Genomic DNA, 11,317 nt, shown 5'->3' with positions numbered 1-11,317 from the left:
CACCCGCCATAACCTTGACCCGCCTTCTTTACCCTTCCACCCGCCGAAATGTTGACCCGCCTGCTTTACCCTCCCACCCGCAACAATCTTTACCCGCCTTCCTTACCCTCCACCCGCCGAAATGTTGACCCGCCTGCTTTACCCTTCCACCCGACACAATCCTGACCCGCCTGCTTTACCCTTCCACCCGTCACAAGTTTGACCCGCCTTCTATCCAAAATCTTGACCCGCCTTGTTCCCCTCACACCCACCACAATCTTGACCCACCTTCTTTTCCTTCCCACCTGCCACAATCTTGACCCGCCTACTTTCCCCTCCAACCTTGACCCTGCTATGTCCCCATGAATATTAAATGAAACCTATCATGTTTTTATCTTACTTTTTAGATCGAATTTGAATATATAATTTGTTCGGGATAAAAAGTGCTTGTAACAAAATTTACAAAATACAAATTTAATATCTTTATAATTCAAAATAAATCCTTGAATTGTGCAAAATATATTTGCGTTGTCTATATATGTTTAAATTCATGACACTCCCCGCCCCGCAGTGTTCAGTGTTCACCTATTTGAAAATACATATATCTTTTTATCCTATATATGAACCCCTGGACTGATTTGCCTCAAATTTTGATTGGGAAACTCAATAGAACCACGGAAATGTTTTTAGGCTGGTTTAAGAATTCTAAGTTAAGAATATTGACTTTTTTTGGTAAACTCCAAGCAAAGCTGGTATACCATATTATACTAACTTTTGGGATTCGGAAAACAATAAAGCTATTTTACCTCTAAAAGATATTAAAAAATTCATCATGGAGTTTAAAATCTTTTCACGGAAAGACACCATATAGGAACATTTGTTCCAATTGCTCAATTTCCAAGGTTTACCAAACTCAAATAATGTTATAATTTGATACAGTTATAAACTTCAATAAAAGAGCTGAACTGGGGTAATACTAATCCCAAGTATAATCCAATATCATAACAGGAAAAAATACACATTTTTTGTAAAAAAATAAATTATAATTCATTCTGCTCATTTTAAATTCTTAACAGGGGGGAGGGGGGGAGGTTCTAAGATAGATCAAACTTGCTCCCAAACTTGATCCTCTCTTTTGGAGACTTATCACCAATAAATAGAGTTCTTTACAATTTTCTCAATTAAAGATAGCGAACATATTATGCTTATAATAATTATAAAAAGCCCGGTCACGTTCTGGCAAAAGATAAGGATTCCAGAATGTGTTGGTTACGCTTTAAAAATCATATTAAATCATGCGTCTCAACTTTGTCGTTCATCTTCTAAAATCATCTTGATCCGAGATCTGAAGTATCTGAAACACATCAAAACTTTTTCAAAGAGTCAAAATGAAATTCATTTCTGTCGAAATGCTGCCTTTTTTTAATGGTTGCCATGCATATCTCATAGATTTTCAAGTAAATAAAAAATAATAAAAGATGGCTAGGAAAAGAAAACACGAAAATATGACATGAACGCAGGATTGATGTGGCTCCCCCCCCCTCCCCCCTCTACATTGTTGAGATTTATTTATTCTCTGGAATTAAACCAGGGCTACCAAAACTTAACCCAGTAGATGTTTGTTTCTTGCAAACAAACTAACACTTAGTGTTAATAAACCAAGAAAATTGCTTTTCAAAGTAGATCCTTGCCTTTTGATGATAATGCTTCAACATTAACAATTTTCTACCCTTCTTTTCCTTCCGCATCATTCTCTCCTTCAATTCCCTCCTCTTTCCTCCCTTCCCTTCCCTTCCCTTCCCTTCCCTTCCTTTTCCTTCCCTTTTCCTTCCCTCCCTCCATATAATGAAAACAATGTTTACCAGGCAGATGTTGGTTGCATTAAAACTTTTTAATGAAAACTAGGAGGACATATAAAACCTTGTAGGAAGGAAGCTTAAAATGTAACAGGGTTAGGTTCCGTGTTCTGTTTACATAATTTCAATATTGGAACCAGACCAGGGATTGTTTTGTATATTATAGAAATATTTTGTTCGATGGAACATTTTTTTAAACCATTTAAAAAAAATGTTATTCCAAATCATTTTGGATCTTTTGATCTTTATCAGTACATTTGCACTGTAATCTTTTTTTATAAATCTAAAAAACTCTTAAATGAAGACTTTAATCCTGGAAAGGATTTGAGTTTTTGCCGCAAACGTTGATTTTCTATTTCCTATATCTTTGGAATCCCGATGTATACATTCTGTTATATCAAATAGTGTAAGTTGGAAATATCAAAGGTTAACACCACCAGGATGCAAAGCACTGAAAACTCCGGTTTATTTGAAGAGCTGGACCGACTTTTAAACAGTGACAGTACATAAAATGAACCATACCCTTCTAGTGAGATTAAAATGAATTAGAAAATTTGTGGCAAAAACTCAATTCCTTTAATCATACTGTTGATTTGGATTTGGTATATATGTAGTAAACTTCGTCCAGAACTGTATCAATCCAGGCAAAAACTATAGCTCATATGTTTCAACGAGGACCAGCAGTCAATGTCAACACGGACGCAAGTTCTTAATCAATCAATGCCAAACCAATGGGCATGATCTCAACTCATATGTTTCAACGAAGACTAGCTATAAATGCCATCTCTCAACAATATTTAATGATGGGTTGTATGGTAGGGTTTTGGTATGTAATATCTTTAACTCTAGGAATAACTCTCTCCATAACTTGTTTATAAACTCAGTGTATCTGGTTTGGTAATCCGAATATGCTGAAATGTTTACAAATTAGAACTCTTGCCGCTGTTCCCTGTTCCTAATACTTTAAGTCCTTTTCCTCCTTACTCTGTTGTACCCACACGAACATTGCTTCTTCCTCACATTTTTCCTTTGATGCTTTTCCAGAATTTCTTGGATACTAACGTACCCTTTACTACATTTCCTCCTGTATCAACTAATGCTAAACCGTAACGCCTTTTTCTGACTTTTTCATAATGTTCAAGTTTGTAATTATCTTCTCCTCCCAACTACTTTCTTTCACTTCTAACTTGCCCTGAGGCTTTAAACTATCTGTTAACTTGGATTTATATTTACGGACATTTAAAAGATTGGAAACGTTTATTAATTCATTATTTTTATTCACTGAACTTTGTTTCTTCTCTTCTAGAGTTGCCAGCTGTCCGCAGTTGGAACTCTTTACGAAAAAACCACCGTCATCTTCTTAGTTAGGTTCGCCACAGTTTTCTCCAGTTCCGCCTGCATTTATTACATATACACTTGAATATGTATAAATATTCAAAGATTTTTATACAAAGAGATCCAATCAATGAATCTATTGATATTTCTATGCATCTCTACTGATTATATAAAAACAAACCTTTTTATTATTCCAGGCAGCAGTCCGCCTGTATATATATATATATTTATTGATCTGTTGTTTCATCAAATATATACACACTCCGCCCACTTTGTCACTTCTCAAACACAGTTGAAATAATGTTAATGTAGATTTTTTCGATAAATAAAAATAGTAACAAAAATTAAGAAAGATAATATTAAGACAAAGTGAAAAAGGGAAATTAAATATAAAAGGGACTGTTTGAAAAAAATTAATTGGGACAAATGATAAATCAGAGATAATAAGTATATTTGATTAATAATTTGTTTATAGTTCTTCCTTTCATTTTCCGTAAACACTCTCTTTAAAGGAACTGTAAGCTTAATTTCAAAGATGACAAATGCCCGATGAACAACGGTACCAGTCGTTTTCCTAACTCGAAAAGTGTCTAACTTTCTCCATTGATTCTGATATGCAAGAAATGCCCCAGTCACTTTAGCATGCAAACAGTTTAAAGAAACAAAAAAATGAATATCTTATTTATACTTGATCAGATCAAGCTTTTGAGGGTACCTTCGTAAATCGGACATTGCCATCTTTCCACAGACTTGAAATTACGATTCCAGTTCCTTTAAACCAATATAAAGATAATGATTTCCCTTTCTAGAGAAGATATTCAGGACGTGGTAATCAAATAAGGACTGGTAATCATGTGAAAGGGAAACTGTAAGAATAGAATTGATAAAACACAAAAATGAATACAAGTAAAGAATATGCTTAAAATAATTATTCTAAGCAAACAAAGCACGTCCAGTTCTACTGCATGGCAATAAATTCTAAAATTGTTTTAGTTCAGATAATTAGTAGAATGTTATAATTTATTTTTGTATTTTTTCTTATTGTTATAAAAGATTTGATTAGAAGCTAAAGCATTCATATACAGGATGTTCGTCACCAAAACATGACAGATGAGAGACGACTTAAAAGTCGTCTTTGATTATTAAAAATGTTTTCTCTAATTATTAATAAAACAATAATCATTAAATACTGCTAATCCTGGTATTTCCTAAATGTGGTCTGCTTTTTTGTGATTTTTAAATTATTAATTAGAAATATTTGAGATTTCGTTCATAGTTCGGTCTATTGAGTAAAACAAAATTTGTCTTAACATAAGTTTATAATCTTTTAAGATTGAAACCACATAATGATAAGTTTGTAAGTTTTTTTCATACAAACTTCGTTATTAAATAATTAGATCGCTATCAAAGTTTAAGACGATCTTTAAAATGTCTCCGAACCGTCATGTTTAGTGAAGCGCCATGTAGTAAAATATTTTTATTAAATTTATCAAAAAATTGTTAATATTTGTGCTCTTTAAACTATTTAAAGGGTAATATCTACCAACATTTTATGGAAAGACTTTCACAACTTGAAATTTGCTTCAGTTCAATGCCCTAAAAACAGTTATCTACAAGTTTTTCTATTTTGAATAGAAAAATATTTTTTGTATCTTGTCAAAACCGTGCAATTTAAATCTACAAAAATAAAAAACGATAGCGCGATGTTTCCTAAATATATAGTCATATTTAGGAATGTGGATTACTTATGGCACTTGCTCTTTAAATAAAGGTTCACTATAACTTCGCTGATTAGCCTTCTGATGAAAAGTTTTGATTTTATAAATTAACCAAGTGTGAGAAAAGAAAACCTGGCAGAATTGCTAGAATTCTTATCGAATTCATGTAATGGGGTGGCAACACACAACAGTTCTTGGTTACCACCAGCACAGTATATTCATATCATGTAACAACTCTAATTGTTTAGTTGGGCTTGGAGGTCTAGGAGTTCTAGGGAATACTGTAGCTCCGACCCTACCTGGAGTTCCAGGGGTAGGAATACTTGGTATGGTTACAGGACAAACTCCTCTTCAAGGTAAATTAATCCTGCCCTATCTGTTTAGTTGCTAACTGTATACCTGCCCTATCTGTTTAGTTGCTAACTGTATACCTGCCCTATCTGTTTAGTTGCTAACTGTATACCTGCCCTATCTGTTTAGTTGCTAACTATATACCTGCCCTAACTGTTTATGTTGCTAACTGTATACCTGCTCTACCTTTTTATGCTGCTAACTGTATACCTGCCCTATCTGTTTAGTTGCTAACTGTATACCTGCCCTACCTGTTTAGTTGCTAACTTTATACCTGCCCTAACTGTTTATGTTGCTAACTGTATACCTGCCCTACCTTTTTATGTTGCTAACTGTATACCTGCCCTATCTGTTTAGTTGCTAACTGTATACCTGCCCTATCTGTTTAGTTGCTAACTGTATACCTGCCCTACCTGTTTCTAATAAAACCTGACTTAACTGTTTAGTTTCTAACTGTATACTTGCCCTTACTGTTTAGTTTCTAACTATATATCTACCCTAACTGTTTAGTTGCTAAATATATACCTGCCCTAACTGTTTCGTTGCTAACTGTATACCTGCCCTAACTGTTTAGTTGCTAACTGTATACCTGCTCTAACTGTTCCCTATCCAGCCACTACACCATCCTCTCCAACCCAACCTGAGAAACAAACAGGGTTCAACAACAATCATCGTGCCAGTATCGGTAATGGTATCACCACTAACGGTAATGGCAGCGCTGTCAATGGAAGTAGTGCCAACGGCAACGGAACTTTAAGTGTCAGCTGTTCTGTAGCTAGTGGTTTACCATTGGTATTGAGCGTGGCAACTGGTCCCGCTGTTGCTGCAGTTACTCCAGGACTTGTTGATGTTGTAGTGGACCACTGTACCCCTAACAAAATAAATGGGTCAGCTACTAAACCTGATCCTGTCATGAGTGATGAGGGCTCCTCGTACAGTAATGATATAATATATCAATGTTGACTTTCAGACCATTCTCTATCTTTCAATATATCTCTCTATATATATATAATATATGTAAGTATAATGTATATTATTTTAACTAAATGTGTATTCTATTCATTTTGTGAAATGTTTGAATCAAATCACAGTTTTGTTTTTGTTATCTAAAGAATGAATCGGAGGTGATTTTGTGCACAGAGATTCCCCCCACCCCCTTTCACAGAACTAACATTTTATATTGTCAAATATTTTCTAGAAAAAGAAAGATTTCTTGAACTGTCAGCTTAATATTGTATTATCTACAACCAGATTAAATATCTTCAAGGTGCAGTTCTGATTGATAAAATAAAGATAAAACTGACACACGTATGATTAATGAGATTTTTTACATATTTTGATAAAGGTGAAGCTACCATTCCTTTAATTCTGTTGAAAATAAAAATCATTACTGTTCCAAATTTTGCAACAATGAACAGAAATTAAAGCTAAAAGTAAAAGTATAAAAATATGAATATTTCTGAAAAAAGATAAAAATTAACAACTTTTTCAAAATAATCTGAAACCGACCAAACATAAAATTTCGATTTTAAAAATCAATACTAAATAATCCTCTCAGATTACTCTGTAAATTATATGAACCATCCCTTTAAGAAATATTCCCCTGGCAAAGAACATTTCCTGAAAACATTGTTAATTGATTGCATACTTGTAGAATTTAAACGCCTTGATATACAAATCATATATGTGAAATCTGATTAATGTTAAGCATATATAAAATTACTAAAGGGATTGTCTTTTTAATTTCAATCAACCCTCCATTTTAGCAGTCTTTCACGATTCACAACGGTACCCATCAAACCTTTATCTGATTAGTAATGTTGAAGTTCGTTTTTCTAGTTGGGGACTGTCAATAACCAAGAGAAATCATGGATATCTCATTCTAGTTTTCTAGTTGGGAACTGTCAATAACCAAGAGAAATCATGGATATCTCATTCTTGATTAGAAAAGCTTTTAAGAGGACCGTCGGGAATAGAACAAGCCTCTCTCTGTAATAGAGGTTCGCTTCAAATACGTTTACAGTCCCTTTAAATTGATATTCCACAACTTGTTCTTTATCTTTATCTTTATCTTTATCTTTATCTTTATCTTTATCTTTATCTCAATATTATAAATTGAAAAACAGATTAGCTTAAAGGCGGGAAGATTTAAAGAAACACTATTTGAAACGACATTCAATTAGCAAAAAAGAACATTATGAATTTTTGATAATATCTATCTCACTGTCAATCCAGTCACTGTATATGAAAACTTGATGATTTTTAAAACCTTGAAATTGGTGCAAATAAATGAAAACATTGTTTATGTAATCATGACACTTTAATACAATTCCTGTTAAATAAAAATAATTTCTTTAAATGCATTTGTTTATCTTAAAATTCGGTAATTCTGATCAGCAATTTAAATAAAAGTAAGAAGAATAAATATTTTTTATATTAAAATACGCTGCTATGAAGGTTTGCAGTGCTATAACGTTTTTGGACAGAAATCTTCTTGTTATTAAGAAGGCGAGAACCTTTATAGATACTGAAATATTCATTTTTGAAAAATTATAGACAAAGAAAATCGGGGACCGGATTTAATGAATTTGATCCAGATCTTGTGACGGTTCAACAACATAGCTTGAAAATGTGATTAAGGAGTTGTCCATGTCCTATAGTTGATAACAACAATGCAGCACCAAGATAAGTATTGAATCGACAGTATGTTGTTCAGCGACCTGGCTCAAATCCATTATATTTGGTCCCGGAAAACAATTTGACTTTATAACACTGTGCTGTAATTTACAGCTCATTTAACAAAATTGCACGAGGATTACTTTATAAACCTGCTAAAATGAAATTGAACCTGAACTGAGCATATATGATAAAGTTTCATAAAAAAGTATTTTTATTCAAATGTTAACATTTTTGTAAAGGTGAAATTGTTACCATTATGATTCAAACTTGACTCTTTCAAAAATAATCTATTATTTTGTTCAATAAACATCATTTATAATCATAAATAATTGTAAAACAATCAAATGTAAAACAAGTTTCAAGTCGCAAAATATAAAGTATATAAAACATATGTATTGTTTTTATTTCGTCGTCTAACGACATAACATGACCATAAACTAAATGAACGAAACCCTGTACCTGTAATCCAACTTTCGGGTACCGAATCTTGTATCCCGTGAAAAACCGCTCAAAGAAAATCAACCATTCTCTCTGGAATTCACGTTGTAGGATCAAAACTGAAATGAACGAAATGGTTACGAATTACACTCACATTTTACACTTTACCTTAGCTGACGTTCTAATAGATGGAAAACTTATGGGTTAATCTAAATCAAACCATTGCAAGAATCTGAAAGAGAAAATGAGAAATGGAATATATTCCAGAGCATATGCAACATAAGTTTATGTAACTGTGGTCTATCTTGGACTAATCCAATCTTTCTCCGCGGGCCGAGCACTGCAAATTTTTTTATTTTACTAAATCTTCAGAAACACGTACGAAACAATGTTCGGTCTGTTTGTTTGTCAAATTATATCTCAAAAACTCCTTAACCGATTTGCCTCAAATTTTGATTGGGGAACTCTGTAGAACCACGGAAATTTTCTTAGCTATGTATAAAATTATTAGTTGAACAGGTTGACTCTTATGAAGAAAACTTTGTTTTAAGGCAAAGCTGGGTTCCCAAACTAGTTTTTGATAAACAAATACAAATATTTCTGCTTTTAACTATTCATCACAACCGGTGTAAATTTCAATATCCCAGCTGGACCAACTTTTTCGGTCCCAGTCTGGACTGTACGGCCAATTTATAATTTCTAAAGCGGCAGACCTGTGTCACGTGTGCCATATATTCTTTACAAGGTATTACTAAACATCATAATGTCTCATGTCACTTTGACATGGGAAAATGAGACAGTTCTTTTTTGAAATCAGACAATTCCATTGGAACAACTGGAGATGGATTACTCACAGGTCAAAATCAGACAATCAGAGGCGTATTCAGGAATTTGTCCAGGGGGGGGCTTAAAAAAATTTTCTTTACAGGAAAGCTTGGCATCCGTTGGGGCCTAAAAACCAGTGAAATCCTTAGTTTCACTGGTCCAGGGGGGGGGGGGCTGAGTCCCTCTCTGGAGACAATGAACCATAATTAACTAAAATATAAAACCAAAATCATTTTCCCTAGCTCCCCGCTTCTAAATTTTCCAATATCGCCTCTGAGTATTTGTTTTTAACAAAAAAAAACGTCGATACTGCATGATGATAGGCTAGAAAAGCAAAATGTATTTTTTTCTTATAATCCTGTGGTCGGCGAAAATTATCAATACAATGATGAAGATTTTTGTATTCATGGTTTGATTTCTTTTTTACAAAATACAAGTTAGTAAGTAAACTATTTACGACGAAGCAGTCTATTCTTTTGTAGAATTTCTCTACTATTCTCTAGCTGCGGTGGTTCCAACTTTACAGTATTCTAGACTATAATATATTCAAGTTTTCTCATCTTAACAACTTTAAATTGAACTACTGTGGACAAGACAACAAAACAGAATAGAGACTGGAGAGGAAGTTTGCTCGACAAGTTCTATTAATATGATAATATTAATAATTGATATTTGATAGTTAATCCCGTTTTTCATTCGGCATTGTAAAACTGGCCTTTAATTCTTCGAATTACAAAAACCCTTTTTAAGATATTTAATGGACGTGGTTTAGGTTGGTAAACTTACAAATATCAATTCTGATCCTAATATAGTGAGAACCAGAAAACTGTGGAAAAGAAAGACGACTTCAGCGCAAATCTTAAGTGTCTTTAATGTTGTTACAAAAAAAATCACTGAGTGACAAAGTGATAAAGATCTTTCTACACCGTTTTTTTGCTGTGCCGAATGATTGATTATTGGGCTAATTAAAGCAATAATACTTTCGAGTCCAAAAGTCGTCCTAACATTCAAAGTTTTTCTGGTTTTTCCCGGTGAAGTTCTTTCTTAAACCAAGAATCAAGACTTGTTCAGACACTACGTGGGCCGTGCTGATTTGTCAAAACTATTTAAATCAAAAATTAGAAAAACTTTGAGGAATGCGATACTGGTATTTTTTAAAAGAATTTTTGAGAAATATAGTTACTTAAAATATAGTTACTTAAATACTTAAAATATAGTTACTTAAAATATAGTTACTTAAATATAGTTACTTAAAATATAGTTACTTAAAATATAGTTACTTAAATATAGTTACTTAAAATATAGTTACTTAAAATATAGTTACTTAAAATTGGCATTTTTTTTAGGGAAAACCTCGCTAAAGAGAAGCCCCCAAAAAATTTTAACAGATTTATTCATGCTCTGATTCTCTTTATATTTTCGTGGGGAACTCATACATTAAAATGATAAAAAGAAATGAAATATCATAGTAATAATAATCCTATTTTTTGAAGATAATTTTGTCCTTACTCTAAAATCTGAAGAAAAATATGAAATTTTTAAGTCATTGAAACTTTTTAAATACCCACGAAACATGACAGTGACTGAATAGTTTAGAATGTCTTTTTTCATTATTTGTTCAAATGTTTGATAACAAAGATAAAAAGATGTTATAATAAAATTGATTTCAAAGTAAAATATAATTAAGCAAAAGGTTTGCTCAACTAGAAATAACTATTTATTAAATGTCATGTTTCGTGGGACACCCTGTATCACATTCGATTACTCCATGCAATCTGAAATAATGTTGAAAAAAAAACATCACACCTCAACTTGTTATTTGAAAAGATAAAATACAAGTTATGAACAAAGATGATATATATAGATACGCTGGCAGGTAGAAATTTGAGGTCTTGGGAAAAGGTGCAAACAGCACCATCTCTGTCGTACGCATGACATTTTATCCTCCATGGATTGTTGCTAATTTATCACTTTGTTTATGCGTGATAACACCATATGCGTACCATAGTATCAACAATGTATACTGCATATTGTACTTAATGAAACAAATTAATCAATGCAAATAAAACTGAGGTAGGAATTTGACTAGACAAAGTTTAAATGTGCAAGTTGTACTGAATGGCATACGTAAATTAA

The 11,317-nt window shown here is 32.8% G+C and overlaps 1 protein-coding gene and 1 long non-coding RNA gene across 3 annotated transcripts in view; one reads left to right on the top strand and one right to left on the bottom strand.

The window, feature by feature from the left end:
- Window positions 1–8,254, top strand: part of LOC111708516 (potassium voltage-gated channel protein Shaw) — a gene marked incomplete at its 5' end in the record, with an annotated part of 31,667 nt that extends 23,413 nt beyond the window's left edge. The window contains 2 exon segments of one of the 2 annotated variants that reach the window (XM_023481919.1): window positions 5,137–5,244; window positions 5,814–8,254. In XM_023481919.1, the coding sequence (XP_023337687.1) occupies window positions 5,137–5,244; window positions 5,814–6,202 (497 nt within the window). 2 annotated transcript variants of the gene reach the window in all.
- On the bottom strand, window positions 5,828–8,634 carry LOC111708517 (uncharacterized). The gene is made up of 3 exons (XR_002766681.1): window positions 8,378–8,634; window positions 6,027–6,110; window positions 5,828–5,879 (listed from the first exon to the last, which is right to left on the bottom strand). It is a non-coding gene; the product is annotated as an uncharacterized LOC111708517 (long non-coding RNA).
- Between the last annotated feature and the right edge of the window lie 2,683 nt (window positions 8,635–11,317).

Source organism: Eurytemora carolleeae, unplaced genomic scaffold (assembly GCF_000591075.1).
Source record: "Eurytemora carolleeae unplaced genomic scaffold, Eaff_2.0 scaffold859, whole genome shotgun sequence".
In the NCBI taxonomy this organism is placed as follows: domain Eukaryota; kingdom Metazoa; phylum Arthropoda; class Copepoda; order Calanoida; family Temoridae; genus Eurytemora; species Eurytemora carolleeae.
Note: the sequence above shows the minus strand (reverse complement) of the source record. Positions and strands in the feature narration are given on the sequence as shown.